General features: G+C 38.6%; 4 protein-coding genes across 10 annotated transcripts in view; 3 read left to right on the forward strand and 1 right to left on the reverse strand.

The window, feature by feature from the left end:
* The window catches only part of abcf1 (ATP-binding cassette, sub-family F (GCN20), member 1), a 31,657-nt gene extending 29,427 nt beyond the window's left edge, over nucleotides 1-2,230 (forward strand). For 5 of the 6 annotated variants that reach the window (XM_015019902.1, XM_015019903.1, XM_015019905.1 and 2 more), the window contains one exon: nucleotides 1,908-2,230. In XM_015019902.1, the coding sequence (XP_014875388.1) occupies nucleotides 1,908-2,074 (167 nt within the window). In that variant the 3' untranslated portion in view covers nucleotides 2,075-2,230. Of the gene's footprint in view, nucleotides 1-1,876 lie in introns of all 6 variants that reach the window. The other variant, XM_015019907.1, reaches the window with a different exon arrangement.
* Nucleotides 2,226-5,201, reverse strand: mrps18b (mitochondrial ribosomal protein S18B). The gene is made up of 7 exons (XM_015019908.1): nucleotides 5,098-5,201; nucleotides 4,843-5,005; nucleotides 4,319-4,416; nucleotides 4,172-4,240; nucleotides 3,478-3,544; nucleotides 3,343-3,402; nucleotides 2,226-2,507 (listed from the first exon to the last, which is right to left on the reverse strand). The coding sequence occupies exons 1-7, from the start codon at nucleotides 5,176-5,178 to the stop codon at nucleotides 2,308-2,310; spliced, it is 738 nt and encodes a 245-aa protein (XP_014875394.1). The 5' UTR covers nucleotides 5,179-5,201; the 3' UTR covers nucleotides 2,226-2,307.
* Nucleotides 5,202-9,336: 4,135 nt separating this feature from the next.
* ppp1r10 (protein phosphatase 1, regulatory subunit 10) lies at nucleotides 9,337-18,563 on the forward strand. Of its 2 annotated transcripts, none has more exons than XM_015019899.1 (18): nucleotides 9,337-9,428; nucleotides 12,719-12,827; nucleotides 12,944-13,030; nucleotides 13,261-13,396; nucleotides 13,483-13,534; nucleotides 13,609-13,698; nucleotides 13,776-13,904; nucleotides 13,999-14,104; nucleotides 14,208-14,314; nucleotides 14,410-14,540; nucleotides 15,271-15,430; nucleotides 15,670-15,813; nucleotides 15,982-16,228; nucleotides 16,322-16,397; nucleotides 16,483-16,689; nucleotides 16,807-16,930; nucleotides 17,001-17,360; nucleotides 17,498-18,563. In XM_015019899.1, exons 2-18 carry the CDS (start codon nucleotides 12,721-12,723, stop codon nucleotides 17,653-17,655), a joined length of 2,421 nt encoding a protein of 806 aa, XP_014875385.1. In that variant the 5' UTR covers nucleotides 9,337-9,428; nucleotides 12,719-12,720; the 3' UTR covers nucleotides 17,656-18,563. The 2 variants fall into 2 exon arrangements, with proteins under 2 accessions (XP_014875385.1, XP_014875387.1); XM_015019901.1 differs by having other exon boundaries at nucleotides 14,211-14,314.
* Nucleotides 18,564-24,098: 5,535 nt separating this feature from the next.
* The window catches only part of agr2 (anterior gradient 2), a 12,500-nt gene continuing 11,518 nt past the window's right edge, over nucleotides 24,099-25,080 (forward strand). Inside the window, exon 1 of the mRNA XM_015019910.1 lies at nucleotides 24,099-24,170. Within this exon, the coding sequence (XP_014875396.1) occupies nucleotides 24,123-24,170 (48 nt within the window). The 5' untranslated portion in view covers nucleotides 24,099-24,122. The remainder of the gene's footprint in view (nucleotides 24,171-25,080) is intronic.

A 25,080-nucleotide genomic window follows, 5' to 3' on the forward strand; every position in this document is an offset into this window, starting at 1 on the left:
GGTCAAAAGGCATCAACACGACGAATCTAATATGGCATAAAAACAATGACGGAGTTTGGCTATGTCGAGACTCACTGTAGTAAAAGAGACATATGGAGCGATCAGATAGCAGGTAAAACAGCGTACAGCTACAAACGCTCACCCGGATTAGCATGACGGTCAGAAAGCTAAACAAATAACCCGCAAAATTATTTAAGTCTTCGAGCTGCGATGTAAGACACTGGTCTGCTCTCGCTGTTGAACCGCTGCTACGCTACAGGTAGTAATGTAATGTAATGTAATATTACTACTACAGGTACTACAGGTAGTAATATTTCACAGACGGAGCTTCGCTTCTGCTCCACCTGGTAGTGACTCTCACCGAACCTCTGCTTAAAGCTGCAGCATCTAACCTAAAAAAATACATTTTACATACATATTAAAACTTTCGCTGTCCTAACATGAGACAGATAATCTCTGAAAAAATAATCGATCTCCTCCCTGATCTGCATAATTACTCTGCTCAGTCAGAAACAGCCAATCAGAGCTAGCAGTAATCAGCTAGCCGCCATGCTAACAGGAAGTTTTCATTCAGTAACTCAGGATTGTTTATTGTAACGGATCCTGTTTTTGCCTTTGAATGTTAAGTTTTATACTTTAATTTCTTTGGCAATGTTGAGAGGTTTTATTTTGGCTCTTTGCATTATTTAGCCTCTTCAGAGCCTTCATATGATATCAGTCTGTTAAAGATAGTATTATCAATAGCAGTACAATTTGCACAATGCTTGTTTTGTTTTGTTTTCTTCTTGGAAAAAGTTATTAAAAACAAGTTTTTGTCTAAATAAAGGTGATTTCATGGTTCCTTTTTCCACATAATGTAACCGGTAGTGCTTATGATTAAAAAAATAATAATTATATGATCGGTATCGGTGATCGGCCCTCATGGGTGGTCGGAATCAGCAGGAAAAAAGCTGATCAGCACATCTCTAGCAGGAACCCAAACCAGGCTGAGTGCATACAAGTCAACATATTTCTTTGACGTCTGACATATCTGGTAAGTAGGGATGTTCAAATCAGGGTTTTTGCTGCTGATTCCGATACTGATCGCCGATCTCTGCTGATCATTGATCTTTGCAGATCACCTGGAATTACTGTTAATTTTTTGCTTTAGGTATAAATGCTACTATGTGATCTGACAAAATTAAAAAAATGATCTGGCAATAAATTAACCTAATTTAGGAATAAAACATGCAAAATACTTGCAGGCACAATACAGGAACTATTCAGTCAAAAGGACAACTGAAAAACCTGCAATCAGTAAAATAATATTTAACAGTAAGGCTCTCAGTACCATAAATTATACATGAGTCAAATAAATCTCAACACTGCCTGTATCAAGTAATGCCAAGTAAAAAAGGAAACATTCATTCAAAGTCAAACGCAGGCTGCATCAAAATAAACAATCCTTCCTGATAGCATGGCTAGCTGATTAATGCTGGTTCTGATTGGTTAAGATAATCTGAGAAAAGAAAATCAAGCTCCTCCTTACTGAGCCACTATTACCATCTGATTGTTTAAAAAGAACTGATCAAAGCCACGAGGGGGTTTTAGCACTGTTGATCAAGTTATTGCACTAAATGTGCTGGTGGCATAAAAACAATTTACTCTTCCAGGAAAACCCTTTATCTGCTGTATTGGCCATGCTAACTAGCCTGAGCATCCATGGCAGTCTCTGTTGTGGTGAACCAGCTGTAGTGTAGCAGAGAGCAAGGGAGAGGGTGGGGGCAGCACATACATGAGTATGTTTGACAGCACCAACACTCCAACAGACTCTGGTTGTTTCTGATGGAGCAGGACAATAGGGGGAAGGTAGAGAAGCTTGATATTTTTTTTTCAGATTAACTGAATTACTCTGATCCTGTGAGCAGCTGTGATCATCGTGAGCCATGACGCACGACTCATCACGGAGACTCAGTGCCAGCTGTGGGTGGTGGAGGACTGCACCGTCAACCAGATCGAGGGAGACTTTGATGACTACAAGAGGGAAGTTTTGGAGGCCCTTGGAGAAACCATGGTCAATAAGGTCAATCCATGATCACTTCCAGGGCAGACCCCGAATATGGATTATTTACAATCATATACATCGGAACATTTGGAATATCAGTCATTCCTCCTGCTTCACATAAGCAGGAAGATTAAATATCTTTAACTATGACCTGTCAAAACTTAATAAAAGAATCTTGCACTTGCATTTTTGTCGTTTCATTTATTTAAAAGTTATGAACTTCAGTAGAATGTTCAGGCTTGTTTTAAGCATTTTTCACAACTCTAGTGTTTTAAATAAGCCTTGTATATCTTCTTGACTTGATCCACTTTCTTGTCATCAGGCGTTATTTCTCCGTACCATTTATACCAGGGTTCACTAGGGCCAAGGAATGGTGGAGGTGATGTGAGCCCAACAGCATCATGAGTGTTGGAGTAATCCTCTCCTGAAAAATCCACATGTGGAATCTGAAAAGGAAGTAAACCTGAAAGGAGAAATATTTGGTTACGTTTTTCTTTTGTTTTCACATACTGAGTTTAAGTTGATTTTTGGAAGCTTATACTTTTCTAATGAAATTGGAGCAGAAACGTAACTTAAAAAGTTCTGTGTAAGAAAAAAAAGCTAATTACAGTAGGTTAGCTAATGTTACTTATTGAAACCCTATTATGTTCTATAAATGCATAGAAAACCGTTTCTACTTCACTTTTATTCTGTGATTGAGGCTACAACTTCATGTAATCTGCAAACTGCTGAACTTGATATATGTGAAGTTTTACAGTGTGTAACCAAGAAAAACATTCATTCAAGTCTGTTTATTTATAAAGCTGTTTCATAAGAAAATGAAAATTGATCCAATTTATAAACAGAAAAATATTGTCAAGTCGATCCAAATATCAAAATATTGTCATTTTTAAGCATTCTATTTGGAGCTGGGGTCTAACAGCAAAATCCCATCATGTGAGCCTGTGAGAAAACCAGTGACTTCACCAGAGCAGTTTTAGTTGCTCTGAATCTTTTCAGAGCTCAGAGAGCTCATCAAGTAATCACATATCTGATTACTTGATGTAATCAAGTATGTAGATGATTATGTACAGGATTAGCAACTATTTTTTCAGGCATGTTAGATCTAGATTAAAGGACTGTAATTTATTACAGCATCTTTATGGAGAGGATGTTTAAGAAAGGTTTGATTACATATATGCTTGCTTACTAAGGATAGGATAGTTGTACCTAAAATGACGGCAGAGATAAAGGAGAAAACTCTAAATAAGTTGGTAGGGATTGGTAGCAGAGTTCCAGAGAAGCAAAGAATTTCGTACCGTCATCTCTTGCTTTGTCGATAGCTTCATTCAGCTTTTTCTGTTGTTTCATACACACACCTGAGGAAAGGAGATCCACCAGAACAATCAGTGGCTGCTACACTTCCTAGATTAAAAGGTCAGACGATGCATTACCAGTCAGAGTGGGATCATAGACCATTCCAGTGTGTGGGCTGATAAACTGCTCGAGTAATTTCACATTCTACAAGCGAAGATAGCAGAAGTTATTCTGGTTGTGTTTGTGCTCCAACAGAAGTTATTTTCCTCAATAATGCTGGACTAAAATTTCCATTGTAAAAAAAAAAAAAGATATTTAACCAATAAGAATGCAGAGAATGTCATTTGAATTAGATGAGATGAATACATCTGAAAATGTGAACTACTCTTTCACAAGTGATCCAGCAAAGAAAAAACAGAATACAACCTGTGCTGGAATAACAATCATTCACTGAGGCTGATAAAGGTAACAGCTTCTGAATGTAGAACTGAAATATTTCACAGAACTTGTTCTAAAGCGACGGCTCACCATCCACAACTGGTTCAGTCTAAAAACAGAGCTGGAAGCTTTGACAGTGGGACATGAAAATGGATTTTCATATTACAATCGAAAATAAAACAACAAAATGGGTTTTGAAATAGAAATAAAGGAAAAAAAATATTTAAAACTTAATCATGTAGATTTGCTTTCACACAGATGCTCCGGTATTTACCAGATAGTTGATGCAACTCTAGAAAGCCCCTACTGACCTCAATGGGGACAAGAGTGAGTGAGGGAGGGACAGACGGAAAACATGACATTTTGATCAAGTGTGCATCAACCTTCATCTACCTGATGGTTGATGATAATGTTAGGGTCTCTACAAATTGGACAGGGGTTCCCACATATCTTGTCTCCTCTCTGCAAAACAAAAACAGAGTTGTAGTTATTTAAATAGCAGAGAATAAAAAAGTCAGTTCTACAGAGAAGGAATGGTACAATGCAAGTCTTGCGTGTCTTCTGAGGCGGGATGCCTCCCTTATGGTTCCTCCTGTAGCCTGCCCACACCGCACTGCTGCCGTACCGCTCAATATACTCTGCCAAACACATGGAGCATAGTACAGCCAACAGCTGTAGCAAAGGCCAAGAATCTCGAGTTCCGTGCTGGTTGAACCATATTCTGCGACAATACGGTCACCGTATACTGTGACCGTAGGAGGCGCTGTTGCATTTACCACTGTGCTACGCCAAAACGTAAGCTTTGCAGAGGGAGAGGGCGAACAAAAGCAAAAGGAAAAATGTAGAAAAAAAAGCCTAAAAAAGAACAAAAATTAACATTTGACCACTAATATTATGACTAATATATAATGTTCTACTTTCAGAAAAACATAATAAATACTTGAATATTAGAGTTTTATTTTACTATAATAAGTTTATTCACACACACACCCTGCTTAAAATGCAACAATGCCTCCTACGGTCACAATATACGGTGGTCACATAATATGGTGTAACACCGGTACCTTCGCTGTCCAGGTAAACCCAGGGTGTTTGTTTGTACCGATCCGCAGTCTGTAGCGCATGGACCTCAAACTCCTGCCAACATGGTGCTGAACTCCCGAACTGGTGTGTGAGGAGAGCAGAGAGGAGGTTCGGCTTCACCGCAGGCAGCCTCTGCAGGCAGGACTGAATGAGACAGAAATCACATCAGAAACTCGTCCATCTGACCCGCAGTGAAACCATCATGACCATGTTGACGGGACACTAATGTATCATACCCGATATCGATGAAACTGGAATGAAGCTGAAATTAATTCACGAGAAAATATTTTGGATATGTTCAACACGTACGCGGCCATTTTGTCTTCACATGGGGTGAAAGGTCGTCGTCTTCTTCTTCTTCTTCTTATTCTTCTTATTCTTGTCGGTTTTACTGGCGGTTGGCAACAAACTGTTAGTAGCATTACCGCCACTTACTGGTATGGAGTGTGGTTCGTGATGGTCTAAATATGTATCCATATTTATATATACTCTACCATAAATTCTACCTAAACATACGTAAAAACACATACGTGCTTATCCACAACTTTGTATACCATTCTTCTATATTATGCACACATTCTCAAACACACCTACTATAATCAAATTCTATGAAATAATTTAGTTTTCTTCATAAATCGCATAATTATTTGCATATGTTCACTCCCCAAATTCTTCCTCAAAATATCTAATAAATTAACCTTTTCCTTAATACTTTCAAACTCTCTCTTCATATATCTTCTCTCTTTTTCATATTTATGACATTCTAATATAACATGCTCTATAGTTTCATATTTCTCACAGTAATCACATTTGCCAGTTTTGTACTATTGAACTTTAAAAAGTGTATAATTAAGCCCTGTATGTCCATATCTTAACCTTGCTATTACGCTTTCCTCTTTTCTATTTCTTCTTCCATTTCTTCTTACTCCTACAATCTCCTGAATTTTATAAAACCATCTTCCTGTTTTATCCCTCCTTTTTTGCCATACTTTCATCAGTTTCTCTTTAACAATACTCTTTCCTTCAGATTTACTTGTTTTAACTGTAAAGCTAATAGGATTCTGAATTGCCATTTTATCTGCCCTCTCGTTTCCTTCTATTCCAATATGTGCTGGAACCCACACAAATATAACTATCAAACCCATGTTTTGTATTCTGAATAATGTATGAAATATTTCTAATAAAATGTCCATCCTACTATCTGTTTGATTATATTTTAAACTTAATGCAGAGCTTGAATCTGAATATATTATTGTTTTTAATGGTTTTATGTCTTCTACCTATTGTAAAGCTAATAATATTGCCAACATTTCTCCTGTGTATACTAATAATCCATCTGTAATTCGTTTTCCTTTTTTTATACAAACGCTATTCCTATTTTCCCTGTTGTTTTTGATGTATCTGTATAAATTTGAACATATTGATAATAATTATTTAATTATAATTGCACTGAATAACTATCTACAATGTATGATTTATCTTGTTTCTTTTCCATTACTGACATTATCTACTGTTGCTTCTGGTAGAATCCAGGGTGGTATAATTGATATTGGTGTTGTTTGACTAATTTCTAAACTATTCCTTTTAAATTATTTTATTTTCTTTTCAATTGTCCATCCAAAACTCCTCATTTCTTTTTCTTTTTCCCAACATGGATTTAAAATTTCCAGAGTTGGATGATCAAAGTTATTGCCTCGCAAATTTAACCAATAATTGATTTCTAATTTTTCATGATTAGGTATCAATAAAATATTTTTATTTGAACTGAATTGAATTACAGAGGCAGAAAGCTATAGAAAAAATATGGGAAGCTGTATGTGAAAAGTTATTGAAAAATAACTACATTGTTTTGTGTCTATATGCTGCAGCTTAATATGATTATGTATGTCAGCTAATATTGATATAAATATTCATGACTATTCATTGACGTGTCCTTATTAATTTAACTGAGTGTACAAGTGGAACCATGCAACACGGCTTCTATGTTTGTTCTCAGACCTATAAACAGTACATTAATATTTCAAAGGTTTTCTATGTTTTTCTAAGCGGCCCAAATATGAGGAAGACCATCGTCTTCCTCACTCTTATTGTTGTGTTTTTCAGCTGCTGCTCTGCAAAGCTGACTGACGAGAACTACAGTAAAACTGGCTTCGTTATACACCACAACAGGAGAAAGGCATCAAGAAACCAAAGTGACACCAACCAGAGTCAAACTTGGGTTACCCCAACTCCTACTATTTCCCTGGTTTATAGAGTACCAGGCTTAACCTCATGGATGCTGTTCTTTCATGGACAATAGAATTTTGTTCAGTCAGCCAAAAATGAGTCAAATATGTTTATATTTCTTACCTGTTTTCTTAAATAAATTGCAATATTAATGTCATGTTGTAAATTCTAAGTTTGTGTACACAACTTTTTGAAATATGGTAATGTAAAATAATTTTGAACAACATAATATCCATCGTCTGCCAACAAAATTGTGTGTTTAAGACAACAATAGATGATTATGTGTGGGAGAATTTAAGCTGGAACTGAACTGGAAACGGGATTATGCCATCTAACACTGTGACATTGGAGTGATTTAAAGAGCAGTTGTGAAATAAAATAAAGCTCCTTAAAAGATGTCATGTTGAATATTTTGCGAATGTTGTTTAGAGAAAGGTTTATGAGCTTAATGCTTAAACAGCCGGTGTCAGTAAATATTCATCTGTCAGTAATCTGTTGAGCAGGGATCAGTCCTGGAAACAGAGAATATTCAGAAATTTTCACTGGGGACTGCTAAACATTTTAATTTAGATGGAATTAGAAACATATTTTTAAAACCTGGAACCTCTAAAAGAAGAGAAGAATGACATCTTATGATCTATTTTATGAGCCATAGATCTGAATCAGAAAGTACAGAGCTTCTGCAAAACCCCCAGCTGCCTCTAAGACCTTTCCTGATGGGGTCTCAGGTTACTTAAATTTATATCCAGTTTAATATTAAAGCTGCAATTATCACCACAAAGTTTATTCTGCAAAGGCAGAAGCAGAACAGAAAATATGGAATGTTTTCCCATGTTATAGGGATAGGCTAATGCTAACTAGCTAGTTAGCAGTGGAGATTATTTCACTAAAAACAAGACCTTTTTCCTAAGTTATAATTAAAATAAGTTGCTCGTGGAACCAGCAAGTAAGCAGCATAGGCTAACTAGCTAGTTTCACTGGCATATTATTTTACTTATAACAAGACAGATATTTCCCATGTTATAAGTGAAATAATCTGCAGAAAAATGGGTAAATGTCTGAATGTAATGTGAAGCTCTTTGGGGTCATAAAAGTCTGCCAAAAGTCTTGGTGCTATTGAAATAAAGTGTAGAAGCAAAAAATGCAGGTAACCCCAAAATGTTTAGTTGTTCCTTAGCTCTTATCTTAATTTGCGTATAAATCCCATTTTACCAGCAGATTATCGTATTACAAGCACAGTAGAGTTTAAAGAAAATATTATTTAAAATTTAGGTGTTGTTAAAAAAGTGATTAGATATAATTACTTGATAACTGAAAAAATATTGGGTAGAAATAAACTAGTAATCGCTATGCTCGACACTGTAAATTACATTAAAATCAGTTATATTTTCTCAATTGTACATAAAAATGTATTATGATGTAACTAGGAATCTCCTAGGACCTAGGTGCTGTGTTGAAATCCTCTGGGGAAATCCGGACCATGAATGCCTCCCCAATATGGCAGCTTTCATTGACGTACGACGCTTTTACCTCTAATACGCATGAATGTGACCACCAAACCAGTCGCCATTTTAAAAAGAATGTGAAATTAAATTTCTGTATAAAATAATGATTATAACCTTTATTTAATCATCAGAATATCATAGTAGTTTAATTATGTACAGAGAGATTCAAGATAAACGAACTTTAGTATTAACTTTTGAGCCTTTTAGAAGATTTTTTTTTCGAACATGTGAGATTCGCCATTACGTCCTTGAGCAAAGAAGCAAGGTCGGTTTTCCACCATTTTGTTTGTGCTAATATGGACAAAAAACATTGGTCATGACGTCAAAAACGTCATGCAGTATAAAAGCTAAGTCCCTCCTTTCCGAGCTCATTCGCGGATTTGGTCAAAGGTAAGTAAAGGCAGTGAAATTTGGGGAGCGATAAGACACCAGTGATTTTTTAAATGCGAAAAATACTACTAAGGGTAATAAAATCCCTTAATATTATCAAGGACGGGGGTGTTTAACAGTCAGTTGAATGTGAATTTGTGGTTTTTGTGTATTTCTGCAGGTTTGAAATTGCTTTGCCGAAGACTGAGCCGTCGAGGACTTCAAACAGCTCTTCTCAATTTCATTTTTTTCCCTTCAAGTAATGGACATTTGATTACTATTTTTGCCTCCAGTTGGTCAAGAAGAAAAGGCTAGCGTCTAGCTAGCACAGCCCAGTCCATAAGAAGTCTTTCTGATGATAATTAAAACCATGAAGGTTGACGACATATAAATGAATTATGAGCTATAAGTGCTTGAAAAAGTACATCATAATATAGCCGAGACGCTGAGGATCTATAGTATCAATAGTAAGTTCATTTTTGAAGTTAAATCGACATTACTCCATTGAAATTGTTGTAGGTTACGGCTAGCTGTCGGTAGCGAGCTAACAGAGCTCGTATAAATAGTTTGGCTCTGGGCAAATATATTCTAGTATGAGCTCACACGCCAAAGAGGACGGGCGCGCATTGCCCCGTTCCTTTGTGTGTGAGACAGGATGGACAAATTGTTAAAATAAAAAGTTTAAGTAGGATAATGTAGCATTTTCATAAGCAATCTGTTTATAAAGATTGCCCTAAGGATAGAAAGGAAATACAAAATTCGGAAATTTTATGTGGAAAAATGCGTTTCATAGAGGTTCTTTCAAGGATCGCAAATCTACCGCAATCTGCACATAAAGATTGCGGTAGTATTGGGGTTACGGACACAATATGAAGCCCATTTGTTTTGTCGATAAATATAGGACACGGACACTGAGCGTGGTGGTGTAGACGGCAATCTGTGGATAAAGATTGCAGGATGGTGGCCCAGCCTTACATCGAAGCACAAACATTGTGGATTGGCCTTTATTTGCTTTCCGTCCTCGGACAACTCGGCGCTATCTTTCCGGATGAAGATTTTTTATGTTTTTTTCTAATGTTTTCGGAACGAGCATAGACTGTGATCTAGTTCGTTGGTCACGCTGGTGCATACGTCTGATATCGGCCATCACGGTGTTTGCAACACCCATTGTTTGTATGAGGGACTGAATGTACCTAGGAAGTGGTTAAGTAGGGGTGGGACTTAGCTGAAGTCAGACTGCAGTTCCCTCCCCCTAGTTGAGAAGTGGTGATGCAGGCTTGTAGGCTGCCTCTGCTGGGACAAATCAGCACACCCTTTTATGGGATAGGGTGGTTGTGAAATAGGATTTGCTTAGTGTAGTTATTGTGCTCAAGAAAAAAATCTTTTCTTCCTTGGTAGCTTGATTTTCTAGCAGACATTATGTGGCATGTTGCTCACTAAATCCACTTTGATGATTTGAATATGTGCAGTAACACCATGATGTGACCCATAACATTTCCCCCACCTAAATTAGGGTCATGTTTTCTATTTTAATAACTATGTATTTGTGTAACTATTGTGACATTTACAGGGTGTCAGGTATTTGCAGTGTTGTGGAGGTGTGAGACAATATAAAACTTCTACTACAACTGTTACACGGGTAAGATCTGATGAATCTGACATCATTTCAACTTGTTTCCTGCAGAACTACGGCTTCTGCACTTGAATAGACACTGGCACAAAAACAGTTTGATTATTAATAATCAGAGATAAATGCATGCTTTTACAGCATCACCTGCATAATGTCTTTAAAATGATTTAACAAGGTCAAATAATGGAAAATGTATTCATGTAATCATAAACTTGTTATTCAACCGTTCACTTGTGCCATTTAGGCCTTTGCCAAGTTATTTGACAGTATAAGTCAAACAATAGCTACTTTCTGTGTTTCTTTTTTTTAAAAAAAGCCAACTTATAATAATGGTAAAGAAAATCTAAAAGTAACAATGTACATTTGTGTCCAGTACTACTTATATCCCTTTCAAATTTAGATTTTTAATTATTTTTGTTCACCCAAGAAGAAGAGAGAATAGATGTTGTATAAGATGAGATGGGTATTGCTCAAACGGTGAAGGAAAAAATGTAAAATGAGTATAAATTTTCCATAAAAATAATTTGCATTTCTTGTAAATTTTAACAAAAATATTTATAACATCAATTATTGGAAAACATTTTTTGACATCATAGCAATCAACCTCTTGCAAATTGCTAACCTGCTTTTTGCATTTTTCCTACTATTGTTATGACTTACACTTTAAGAGCTCCAGATCTCTGAGGCTGGTAAGCCTCCTGGTCGTCACCGTAATATTAAATTCCCGTCACAGATTGTCAGTGGGCTTCAAGTCAGGATTGGCTGGACCACTCCAAAAAGTTACTATTATTTCAGACTAGAAGAAACAAAGTGCAAAATAAAATCTGCCGGGGGTAAGAATAGTTTGGAATAGTCCTTATCTGACAATCATCAGATAAGGATCTGATGATTGTGACAAATACCCTTTCCCCTATTTCTAACACATTTAACTGTAAGGCACTGTTGTGTAGTATTAATGAAACATTCCCCCTGATCACACAGTGAAAGGTGTAAGTTTTTAAGACTTCTACATTTTCCGACCACTTTAGAATTAATACTAGCAAATCAAAATTTTGTAACTCAGTGCCGTTTCTCTTGTCATCAGAATCTTTGCCTGTTGGACTGATGACCCAGCCTGCTCCCTGCAGGCCTGAGTATCTGTCAAACCAGTGGTCAACAGAGAAAGATGTTTTATTTCATCCTCGGGCTTAGAAAATGTTAATTAATGTAGTGTATTATTCCTTGATAATTTCTATCAACAAACAAAGCTAAGAAAAAATATTTTATAAGTTGGAAAGTGTGTCCAAATTTTTTTCTTTGTGTAACATAGAGTGAAAATAGAGTTGTGTTTCTTCAGCCAAAATAAACAAAAATGAGATCAATAAAATTTATTTTTGTTGGATGTGCTTCATGGATCAATTTTATGAACATTGTCTCCCACTTTGTATTTTTAACCTAAACTGGAATAAATATGTTGTCTCACACACACAATATACACTGTATGGGATTATGTTTATTCTTGTGAGCAAATTTGTGGGAGGAGAGATTGTGTGGTACTTTGAACTCATATTCCTGTTAGACTGGTTTCAGTTGAGTGCAGGGAACAACTCTATATGCCTTAAGTATGAGGCAAAACTACCAGTGCTTGTCAGAGCAGTAGTGTAAGTTTCTGGAATATCAGATCTCTATATGTGGATTCCTCAACCCCTGGAATCTGTTAAACCAGAGAAATGATGAGTTAAGATGTTCAGTGTTCTGAAAGATGTAGGGCACTTCTACACTAATGTTGCTGTTATTGTCTGACCTTTGAACCAATGAAGACAAGTTGGTGTAGTCAGACAGCCTTTTACAGGAGTACCAGTTACATGTACTCCTGTAGAAGGCTCTGCATTCTAATTGATGCAGAGATGTCATTCTATTCTAACCTTGTTGGTCCAAATTCACTTTAGTTGAAGTTGTTTTGAAGTCCTTGTGGTGGAAGAGCACAAAGCATTTTGCTATTCATGGTCTTAGAAAACAGTCTGTGTCTTGGCTTTGTTTTAGTTTGACAGACATAATGGAGCCCAGAACCATGTGTGTGTGAAAAATGTAACATTTACTGCTTTTGACTTGTTGGTGTGTGTATTCATAGAGCGGTGTGTGTTTCAGACATGGCGAAGGGACCAGTTGACCCCAGGGAGATTCTGAAAGGCGTTGAAGCCCTGCTGGGAAAGGATGGTGAGCTGCGCAGTCTTGAGGGAGTCCCGAAGGTGTTTAGGTGAGAAGTTCAAGTCTGATGAACCTATGTGCCCCCTGCTCTTCCATTGTTAATAAATGTGCCAACATAGTTTTGCTTGTGCCAACATAGTTTTGCTTGTTTTCTTTTCCTTGCAGCTTGATGAAAGCTTCTACTAAGATGGTCAGTAGGTGTATGTACCTCAACGTGCTGCTGCAGACGAAATCTCATGATATTCTTAACAGGTGGGACTTCTACATACCATATCTTGCCATTATTAATCCTGCAATATATAGTGTTCCATTTAACTCCTAGTCCCTGAGCTACAGATATATTTCCTTTATCTCAAAAGATCTATATGTGTTCAGTTTTCTGTTGGTGTATAAATGTGTTAGTACAAATGGATCCTGATGTAAACCATAGCTGAGATTGACTCTGTTGTAGTCTTCATTAAATCAGCAGTTCCTTCACACAGGTTCATCAGAGTTGGTGGTTACAGGCTGCTCAATTCCTGGCTTACCTACTCAAAAACCACCAACAACAGCCCTCTGCTTCAGCTCATCCTGCTCACACTGCAGAAGCTGCCCCTTAAAGTAGACCATCTCAAACAGGTAATGCCTTTATTTTTATGGAGTACACATGTAGTCACATGTCCAGCTACTTTTAGTAATCCTGTTGTCTTTCATTGTTTTCCCAGAACAACACAGCAAAACTTGTAAAGCAGCTGAGCAAAAGTGCAGAAACAGAAGGTCAGTTTACTTCACTTTAAGATAAATTAAAGCTAATTTGTGTTGCAGCGCTAACATGGACTCTTTGTTTTTAGAATTGAGAAAGTTGGCAGCTGTTTTGGTAGACGGTTGGATGGCAACAATTCGTTCTCAGAGTGTCTCAAGCAGCAGCAGTTCCCCTGCTGGTACAGACTTACTTATCTTTCACTCTTCTACAGACTGTAAAGTCTACCATTTTAACACACTGCTGTTTGTCTTTAAGATAAAAAAAAGAAGAAGGAAGAGAGCAAGATGGCAGTGAGGGATGTGAAGGAAAAGAGTGGAGATGAGGGGAGGAAGAAGGAAAAATCCAAAGCTCATGCACCCAGCCATACAAAGATTCGCTCCATAGGTATGCTTGACTTTAGCAACAATGATCCTGTGGGTTATACAGTATATACTCTATATTTGTGTATGTATAATGATTGTATGTTTGTACTGCATAGGTCTGGAGATGGAGGCTTCCAACCCAACTCCTCCTAAAAAGACGTCCTCTGCACCACAGCTGGGTGAGAAATACATCATAAAGCCCCCGTTACTCAAGAGGCCGAGGTAAGGCCAGTGTTCTAGCTTTCTTTTAAAACAGTGCCGCCCTGTGTTGTGATAATGAATCTAGTTCAGTCTGCCAAATTGAGCACTAAATGTTTTTTTCCAATAGTTCTGGTCCTTCAGATGCTCCACCTCTTGAGAAAAAATACAAACCTCTCAATACGCCTTCAAATGCAACCAAAGAGATCAAAGTGAAGATAATTCCAGCACCACGTAAGCTTATTCACAGAAAAACAAAGCAGCTTTGTGTTCCTAGCTGATGGAATAACAGTGTTGATATGGGCTGTTTTTTTTTCCCCTCATTGCAGCAATGGAAGCTACAGGCTTTCTGGACGCCCTGAACTCAGCCCCAGTGCCTGAGATTAAGATCAAAAAGAAGAAACCTCCTGGTGCTTCTATTCCTGCTAACACCAAAGCTGTCTCACCAACATCAACCAAGGTACTGACTGTGTTTATGGGACTCTAACAGGAGTCTTAATGTTGTTAAGTCTACACTGGTCAAGCCACACTATAGTGATGCTATGTTACACCATCACTGTAACATACAGTTACATCACTGTATCTCTGTACACTAATGATAGTGTAGTATAGTATATATGTGTAGTGTATCATTTGTGTAGTGATACATTAGTAATGTAGCATCATCAACATAGCACAATATGCTACGCTAATGGTGCTAATCATTAGCGTAATGATGGTACACTTTTAGTGCTACAGCACTGATGCTACGCTCTGGATTCCACACTAATGGTGCTACTATGCCTGTCGCAATGAACAATAATTCAATAAATCGCATAATAAATGGAAACAAGCTCAATAATTTCCATGATAGATAAATTTTCTCCTGTCTTTATCTTTCTACTGAAGACAGGATGAAAAAAGGTTTCTTCTGACTTCCTTTTTCAAGGGCAATTTTGTTTTTTAAAGACTTATTACATGAACAAGCTCATTCAAGTGTGATTGTAGTTGTTTTTTATTTAATGGAAGCACCAGAATTGTGAAATTAGCAGAATATTAACAAATATTTGCGCAGATTTGTAATGTAGTCACAGCAGTCTGTCAGGGTGTCTGCCACAGCAAGAGCTAGTCCCCCCCAGCTCATTATTTGGACTCAACTTAAATGTTTTAAACTATAAAACTGCTTTTAACCATACCTTTTCTGTCCTCAGACAAACCCATTTGACAGCAAACCAGCTGGCTATTCTCCATCTTCAGCTAGACCTGCATCCCCAGAAACCTCTGCTGCCTCGATTGCTGCTGATGAAAACCAGGAGCCAGAGCAACCTTTGACCCCAATTCCTGCTGAGGATCCAGACACTGCTGACAACAGTACGGTCCAAAGACTTGTAACTCTAAGAATCTGTCCTACATCTCACTGACATTGTACAAGAATTTACTTTTTAATCTGAAACAATTACTGTATTGTCACAAACCTAAATAGTGTGTTGCAATCTGAGCCTAACCTATTAGTGAAACACTGGAGGAGTAGAAGGCTAACCAGCTAAATGCTACTGATAGATAAGTATGACTTTGCACAGTAAACCAATGTCTGTTCCTGTGTGCTTCAGCTGAGAAGCCCAACGCCTTGGCAGAACCGCGTGCAGACGAGGAGAGCCTGACCAAGAAGGGGAAAAAGAAAAAAACCGTCCACTGGGCCGAGGAAGAGCAGCTCAAGCACTACTTCTATTTTGATTTGGATGAGACAGAGAGAGGTATGTGTGAACTAATAGACATACTTTTTGCTGAGGAAACTAATCGGTATCACAAAGTAAATCTGCAAAAAAATAACAAAAAAAAAAAATGCTTTGTATAAAATATAGTGCAAAAGAAGGAATTTGTTGTCCCCTTCCACTACCTCTAACATTTAATTTAATTTACAGTCAATGTCAACAAGATCAAAGATTTTGGTGAAGCTGCCAAGCGGGAGCTTATGATGGACAGGCAAACGTTTGAGATGGCTCGTCGGCTTTCACATGACACCATGGAAGAAAGGGTCCCCTGGACACAACCCAGGCTCCTGACGCTGGCGGGCAGCTTGGTGACCCCAGGGGCCAACAGCACAGAGAAACACACCCAGAGAGAGCGTGAGATGGGCATCCTACAGGAAATCTTCCTCAGTAAAGAGAGGTAACTGTGCATATTAAGCAGAAGTCTGCACTATGCTTGTTAACTGTGGAAGCAGCTTTGAGTGTTTTCATCTTAACCTGTTGTGTTCCTCAGTGTACCTGACAGCCCTCATGAGCCAGACCCAGAGCCGTATGAACCCATGCCCCCCTGTCTCATTCCTCTGGACGAGGTTAGTACACAGAACCACAAACACTCAGTCATTACTGTAATGTCTTATTTGGTCTACTAAGCTGTGTATGTGTTGTTCCCTACAGGACTCGTCTATGATAGATGAGGACTACGGTGAGCCTGCAGACGCCGCCTCCCAGCAGGCCCAGAGTGAGAGTTCCAAGCTGCCGCCGGTCCTGGCCAACCTCATGGTCAACCTGAGCAGCAGCTCCCGCAGCCCCCAGGCCTCCAGCGCCACAAGCAACCCTGCAGCTCCAGTGGTCAACGTACAGGAGCTGCTCTCATCCATCATGGTACTGATGAGATTTGAACAACAGGCACTCTTTTTTAAGCACCGTTTCTAGTGCTCTCAAAGAATACACACACACAGACCTTGTCCAGCTACGCTAATACCTGTTTTGTGTCATCAGGGAGCTTCTGGTGGTCAGTCTACTGAAGAGCTGATAAAGCAGCCAGACTTCTCCGATAAGATCAAGCAACTGCTGGGTTCCCTGCAGCAGAGCCAGATCCAAACGCAGGGAGGACCACCTCCAGGTAAACACATGTCCTGATCCATCATGCACCTTCCCTCCAAAACAAACACTAATGTCTTCTTCCTGCTCAGTCAACTTGGGGCTGCTAGGACATGGCCCAGGCATGAACAACATGACCAACATGCACATGCAAGGGCCCATGAATGGTGGATACCCACCCAACAGCTCACCTGGGGGTCCTCGCTTCAACCATCCCCCTCCACCTCACAACCATGGGCCGCCTTTCAATAACCCTGGAGGCCCTCGCATGATGGGGCCCCGGCCTGGACAGGGCAGAGGAGAGAACGGGAACTACTGGGGAGAGGACTCCATGAGAGGAGGACCACACAGAGGAGGACATTTCCACCGAGGAGGCCGGGGTCGCGGTGGAGACCTGGGTTTCAGAGGCAGGGGCCGTGGAGGGCCCAGAGGAGGACACAACAACATGAATGGTACGTGAGCTAAAATCATGGATTCTGAGAATATTACATCTACTTATTCAACATACAAATTGAACTGGAGAGTTTTAAGCCAACCAAAATTGCTTAACCAGCTTATGCCACTATGTAACGGTCTTTACTTGTTACAGATATGTCCAAAAGGCCGGTATGTCGTCACTTCATGATGAAGGGAAGTTGCAGATATGAAAGTAATTGTGCTTTCTACCACCCTGGTGTGAACGGCCCACCTCTACCACCCAACTACCCAGCTAACCAACACAATCAGCACGCACAGCATGGCCACTAGGGGACACTGTCATCACTCCCCATGTCGTCTACATCCACAGTGGCAGACTGACTGCAGTTATGCTGATGAATCACTGAGATCTGACTCTGCAGACAGACGCTTTGAGACTACAGCAAATAGAATTTGTGCAACATGATCAGAGATGGGACACGAGTGTATTTGTTGTGATTTTGTTTTATTGTTTTCCTTGATCTGTGAGACTGAGAAAAGACCTGACCACTATATTTGAGTTGCTGCAGCTATTTATAGGCTCACTTTGCTCTGTGCTTCATGCCGTGAATATCATTGACCAAAATATTTTTTCAGAATTTTTTTTAGAACAAAACATCCCTCTTAATTTGGCTTTGGAGTTTGTGCCAAATATTATGCTGCTGTAGGATTTTTTTTTTCAGTTAATCCCATCCCCAGTGTAGTTTGGACCAAGGATATTCACTGATGAAGGTTAGTGAAACAGAACGCAGTCAGATTGTACTGGGCTTAGCTCAGCAGCTATAATTTTTTTTCTAATCCAACAAAGCAGGTCCAGCTTTTTTCAATTTTTATTTTTTCTGTCGCTAATATGAAATGCTAGCAGATGCTAGAAAAGCTGAGCAGTGTGCTACATGGATATTTTCTGCATGCACTCGCCTGTATTTGTGGGTCTAAAGTGACAATCTTGGCATAACTGTGGTCATTATTGTTGAGCTACTGCTTGTAACTTGTGTACTCTCATGTAAACCCAGAAAGGGTTTGTGTTGTCAGTGTTAGAGATGATGTATCCGTCTGTGGGTCACATATAACAAGTGTTTTCTGTGAAAACAATGATTTTTTTTTTTTTTCGTCTCTTGTGGGACTTTGCGAATGTAATGTTAAACGTTGCTCCCTCCAAACATTTTTGTTTATTTTTTGATACAGTCTTGGCCTTCGAACCTGTGTGAAATGTCTTCATTTCTATTGTTTGAACAAAATCTCTGTATGAATACAGAATGCATGCACACATACACACACGCACACATACACACACACACACACACACATATATATATATACACACACACATATCACATATATATATACACACACACATATCACATATATATATATATACACACACACATATATCACATATATATATATATATATATATATATATATATATATATATATATATATATATATATGTGTGTGTGTGTGTTCTTTTTCAGTTATTTTGCAGACATGAAATGAAGTAATATCCAACTCTGACCAATGAGGTATATATATATAACCTCAGATTATAGACTGTTAAAACTAGAAACATGTTGGTGTCTTCCATCTTTTTGTTTGTATTTATGTGTTTTAAGTTTTACAAAGATAAACCTTGCCATATTTAATTTATAAATGCTGAAACACTTAATTTTGAAGCCTCATCTGGGGTTAAATTGGTTAGTGTGACCAATGGCCAGTATTCCACAAAATATAAAGCTCAAGATATGGAACTAGAGGCTCTAAATATAACTTGTACTTTTAAGTTCACAATAGCTCCAATCAATCAGTTGTTTAAAAGGATTTCATTGAGAAGAAATGTCTAATTACCTTTTAACATACCCTATGTTGCCAAAAATATTTGCTCAACGGCCGTGACTCACATATGAGTTTAACTGACATCCCATTCCTAATATATAAGGTTCATTATAGATTATACCCTTTGCAGCTTCAATTCTTCTGGGAGTCTTCTAGGAGTGTTTATGGGGATTTTTGACCATTCTTCCAGAAGTGCATTTGTGAGGTCACATACTGATGTTGGAAGAGAAAGCTGGCTTTCAGTCTCCGTTCTTATTCATCCCAAAGGTGTTCTATCAGGATAAGGTCAGGACTCTGTGCAGGCCAGTCAAGTTCATCTACACCAGATTCTGCCATCCATGTCTTTATGGACCTTGCTTTGTGCTCTGGTGCTCAGTCATGTTGGAAAAGGAAGGGGTCAGCTCCAAACTGTTCCCACAAAGTTGAGAACATGGAATTATCCAAAATGTCTTGGTATGTTGAAGTATTCAGAGTTCCTTTCACTGGAACTAAGGGGCCAAGTCCAGTTCCTGAAAAACAATCCCACACCATGGTCCCCCCTCCACCAAACTTTACACTTGGCACAATGCAGTCAGACAAGTACAGTTCTCCTGGCAACTGCCAAACCCAGACTCATCTATCAGGTTCCCAGATGGAGCATGATTTGTCCTTCCAACGAATGTGCCTGCACAGTTCTAGAGTCCACTTTATACCGCTGCATCCAATGCTTTGGATTGCTCTTGGTGATGTATGGCTTGGATGGAACCATGGAAACCCATACCATGAAGCTTTCTGCGCACTGTTCTTGAGCTAATCTGAAGGCCACATGAAGTTTGGAGGTTTGTAGTGACTGACTCTGCAGAAAGTTGGCGACCTGTTTGCACTATGTGCTTCAGCATCCACTGACCCTGCTCCCTCTGTTTACGTGGCGTAGCACTTCATGGCTGAGTTGCTGACTTTCCCAAAGACTTCCATCTTTTTATAGCATTATAAGCTGACAGTTGACTGTGGAATATTTAGGAGTGAGGAAATTTTACGAGTGGATTTGTTGCACAGGTGGCATCCTATCACAGTTCCACACTGGAGCTGTGATAATGGGTTGCTCTTCAGAGCAACCCATCCATCCATCCATTTTCTGAACACCCTTGTCCCTCATTGGGGTCGGGAGGGGTGCTGGTGCCTATCTCCAGCTAACGTTCCGGGCGAGTTCAGAGCAACCCATTCTTTCACAAATGTAAAAACAGTGTTCATATCTATGTGGTTTATTTCATACATTTGTGGCCATGAAAGCGATTGGAACACCTGATTCTGATCATTTGGATGGGTAAAGCAAATACTTTTGACAATATAGTACACCGTGCTCCAAATTATTATGCAAATTAGATTTACGTGTTATAAAGATTAAATTTTTCTTGTGCTATTAAATTTATAGATGGTATTGTGTGTCAGGGCTCTTTGAATCACTATAATTAATTTCAGAGAGCTGGTTGATTAGTTTGTCTGGTGAGCTCAATTAAAGGAAATCAACTTAGGAAGGATGTTACACATTATTAAGCAGGCCACAGGTTTCAAGCAATATTGGAAAGAGAAAGGACCTCTCTGCTGACAAAAATCATCAGATAGTGTAGTGCCATATGACAAGTAATGAAAACATTAGATATTTAACAAAAACTGAAGCGTTATCGTACTGTAAAGAGATTTGTGGCTGGTTCAGAACAAAGATAGGTTTGTGCAGATAAAGGCATAATGAGGGAGGTTTCTGTTAGACAAATCCATTGGATTAATAGAGCAGCTGCTAAAATGCTTACAAAGCAGCAAACAGAAGCTGCTGGTGCCTCTGGAACCTCAAGGTGGAGAATCCTCTAGAGGCTTGTGGTGCATGAACTCACTATTCGGCCACCCCGTAACCAGTGCTCACAAGCAGAAACGGTCACAGTGGGCCCAGTCGTACACGAAAATTAATTTTCAAACAGACTTGTTCACTGATGACTGCTGTGCAACCCTGGATGGACTAGATAGAAGCAGTAGTGGATTGGTGGTGGATGGCCACCACATCCCAACATTGCTGTGACATCAGCAAGGAGGTAGTGGAGTCATTTTTTGGGTCGAAATCATGGGAAGAGAGCTGGTCGGCCCCTTCAGAGTCCCCGAAGGTGTGAAAATGACCTCAGCAAAGTATATGGACTTTCTGACTGATCACTGTCTTTTATGGTTCAAAAAGAAGAGCCATACCTTCAGTAGCAAAATCATATTCATGCATGACAATGCATGCTGCAAGAAATATCACTGTGTCATTGGCTGTTTAAAAGGGGAGAAACTCATGGTGTGGTCACCATCCTCCTCTGACCTCAACCCTATTGAGAACCTTTGGAGTATCCTCAAGCAGAAGATCTGAAGGTGGGATGCAGTTCATATCAAAACAGCAGTTCTGGGAAGGTATTCTGACATACTGCAAAGAAATTCAAGCAGAAACTATCCACAAACTCACAAGTTCAATGGATGCAAGAATTGTGCAGGTGATATCAAATAAGGGGTCCTATGTTAACCTGTAACTTGATCTGTTAAGATGTTTTACATTGAAATAGCTTTTGATTTTAGTACCTGTGACCACTTAATGCCGCACATTCAAAGAATGACTGTTTGCAGTTCTTTATAATCCATAAAATGTTTAGAAAATCTGCTGTGCATAATAATTTGGAACAGTGCATTTTGAGTTTCTATCCAAAAATCACCACTCAGTCAAGCTACTTCATATTCTGCCACAATAATAGATCATACACACATGAATTCTATTCAATCTTGATATTCTAGACTGAATAAAAGAATAGAATATAAATACTATAATAATACTGTCAAAGAACTTTACAAAATAGCTCTAAGAAATGTTCTCACTAAGTTTTCTGGCAATTATAGAAATAATTTTGGTAATTCTAACCGACCTAAATCAAGAAATGTTTGATCTGATTTAACTTTAATTAGTCAGAAAAAGACTAGTGAACATCTATCAGGTATTAAATTAAAGAGCTCTGCTTCTTAAACCCCAGCGACTCCTGAGGTTTTTGGGAACAAGTTTCTGTGTGTATTTTATGCACACACATACCCATACACACACAGCATCAGATCCGTCTTTACAAGGCGGGGCTGAGTGTAGTTGATAAATATGAAACGTTAATGGGAGAGATCTTAACCAAGCCCATGAGAGCAAATATTGACCATTGTACTCCTAAAACATACAATAAAACGGACAGAAAGCAACAGTTAGGACACCTCAGCACTAATCAGCTTCCGCATCCTGTTACAAGTGACTGTTGACAGAATTCGTTTGTTTTAGTCCTCGTTTGATGAAGAGGTCCATCAGAACACCTGCTCATTTTGAAGAATGTATTTTTCTTGAACAAAGAAGGCCTTGAAGATACAAGGCTCATGTATTTGATGACAAACTGGGCAAGAGGCATGGTGCATTCATTATGCTAAAGTTCCACAAAAGATTTAAAATTCTTCAATCTGTTTTCTTTCCTACCAATTTAGATAAGAATACACTGAACACAACACTTATGGGTGACCATATTTCTTGCAGTACTCACTGAAATAATAAAAATTTACTAGGTATTTTTAAAACTTTACTTCCTTCTGTCAGTAAATGTTTGAATTCAGTCAACACATCTAGAACAGAGCCTTTGTTTTTGGAAAGCTCTATCTACAATACTCCACCTAACTTTTATTTTACTGGATTTGACCTTGGTTTGGAAACAGCACAGCAGAACAGCTTCATCGCAAAACCAAACCATGAGCAGGATGTGCTTTTATGGCATGGTATGATGTGTGGTGCAGAGAAAATGAGAGGCACTGAGACTTAGTGTAGAAACAGACATTGGCATACTGGAAAAAGAAGGAAAGAGTTGATGGAGTGGGTAAAAGGTGGATTGGATGTCCAGAGACTCACTCCTGCCTGGACAGAACAATGGAAGCATTGAGCTACCTCTTTACAGGCTTTGTGAAGACACCCCTGATAGTGATGGCAGAAGGAAACTGGCATGATGGAAAAAATAAAAAAAATTAAAACTTTTATAAAATTGTGGATGTAGACATATTGCATGTAGACAAGAAAATGGACAGCAACAACCTAAGACGTTGAGATTCTTGTTTGTCCAGGTTGACGTGTCTGCATCCGCCTTCCTGGACAAATCAACAGTCTATGCTTTGCAGCAAATATGTACCGAGTTGCACCTTTGTGTATCGGGCAAATCACATAAAACCAGTTATGATTGAGTCTTCCAGTGGTGACTCATCATTAGAATGGAGTTGAACTCCTCCTCTTTCCCAAAAACAGTCATGGATCTGGAAGATTAACTAAGCTGAATCAGCATTGAAGAAATGTGGCATTTTTCAAGTTTGATGGAAATATTTTCATAAATGTGGTTAGTACATGGACTACACATTGAGTTACAACAAGCTGGCTGATCATTCTAGCTTTATGTTATGATTTGCAGTAAATCCATCATCAGCTCAGGATGCTGACCTGTCCATGGATTTGAGCCAAGCTCATCTGTGATGCAACAATGACTCAATGACTTGGGAGCAAGATAAGATTAAATAACATAACTGACAGAGTATTAATCCTGTTCAATTTGTGAAAAATCCTTTCCAGAAACTATTTGTGGTGTTCCAGTGACCTGAATCCAAAAAAAAACACTGGCTTAAAACATTTATATTCAGTACCTTGTTATAAAACTAATCAATATTTAGAGTCATACTTTAACATCAGTGATTCTACAGGAAAATGCACCAAAATTTCAGATACAACTTTTCCAACAGAGTTCAGTTTGCACATTTTTGAGGCACTCCTGGGAATTCCAGCTGAGGACGGAAAGAATGGGAGCAGTGAGAAAGAAGAGGGCGGATCCTCAGGGAACAGGTGCTTAAAAAGGGAACAGGTGAGCTTTAGCATGCAGGAGATCACTGAGCTTCGGTCCGACCTGTCACAAACAACGAAGGTAAGTCTTTATGGAGAATTCACCTGATGGAAAAATTTCTTCCCTTTCAGATTTAATAGCTAAACTCTTCTCAAATTCACCAATAGCTAATGGAAGTTAGGTCTTTGACAAAGGAAATTTGTTTTTTCCAACAGGTTCTTTTTATATAAGAGAAACAATATTTCCTAAGTAAACTAAAAAACTGTCAAAGATTAGTGTGGAGGTAGAGTGTCTTTGGGTCCCCACCTTTTTTTCTTGTATTTGAAAATTGTAAGAGGCAATGGACACAAAGATTGAGTTTTTATGGGAATATTTTGATCTTTATTGATTGTTGCTTCAATGAGTCACTGAGTCTTTCATAACTATCTGTCTTCATACAGAACTTGAGACTTCATTCACTTATTGTCTACCATTCAGAGATAAAAAAAAACACTTCTAAATGCTGATGTGTATAAGGAGGTTGGAGAACTGAAATAAGAGATTAGAATGTTGTCCCAGAGTGGAGACGATGGTGGGGATGGTGAGGACATCCAGGGGGAACAGCAGAAAAGTGATGAGACATTGTGAGGCATGTAGATTCACCTACAAAAAAAAAGCAAATTATATATTTTTAAAAATTAGGAATGATATACTGTGCAATAGGGACAAAATTACAGCATAAAATGACACTCTGATTCATGTACAACTGAGTAGGATAACTAAAAAAAGGTGCAAAATGTGCATATGCATTTGTGCATCAAAAAAGAAGATTAAATGTTAGGAGAATAAAAATGAAAATAAAATTGTGGAAATAAGAGGTGTGTAAAAACCAGCAAAAATGTTATTTAAAATGAGCAAAACGGTTCCAGTAGGTGATGGAAACACCGGTAGGTTGTTGGAGTGTGATGGTCAGGGCCGTGCAGAGACCACTAAAAGGGCAGGTGCTCAAAAA

Source organism: Poecilia latipinna, unplaced genomic scaffold (genome assembly GCF_001443285.1).
Source record: "Poecilia latipinna isolate Pla-1442-1.1 unplaced genomic scaffold, P_latipinna-1.0 Scaffold2502, whole genome shotgun sequence".
Classification (NCBI taxonomy): domain Eukaryota; kingdom Metazoa; phylum Chordata; class Actinopteri; order Cyprinodontiformes; family Poeciliidae; genus Poecilia; species Poecilia latipinna.

Coding starts and splice junctions, on each gene's coding strand:
- mrps18b (XM_015019908.1), bottom strand. CDS start 5,178: ATGGCCGCGTACGTGTTGAACATATCCAAAATATTTTCTCGTGAATTA. Junction 4,417..4,842: donor GGTTTACCTGGACAGCGAAG/GTACCGGTGTTA, acceptor TGTGTTTGGCAG/AGTATATTGAGCGGTACGGC. Junction 2,508..3,342: donor CGACAAAGCAAGAGATGACG/GTACGAAATTCT, acceptor TTCTCCTTTCAG/GTTTACTTCCTTTTCAGATT.
- ppp1r10 (XM_015019899.1), top strand. CDS start 12,721: ATGGCGAAGGGACCAGTTGACCCCAGGGAGATTCTGAAAGGCGTTGAA. Junction 13,535..13,608: donor CAAAAGTGCAGAAACAGAAG/GTCAGTTTACTT, acceptor CTTTGTTTTTAG/AATTGAGAAAGTTGGCAGCT. Junction 17,361..17,497: donor AGGACACAACAACATGAATG/GTACGTGAGCTA, acceptor TACTTGTTACAG/ATATGTCCAAAAGGCCGGTA.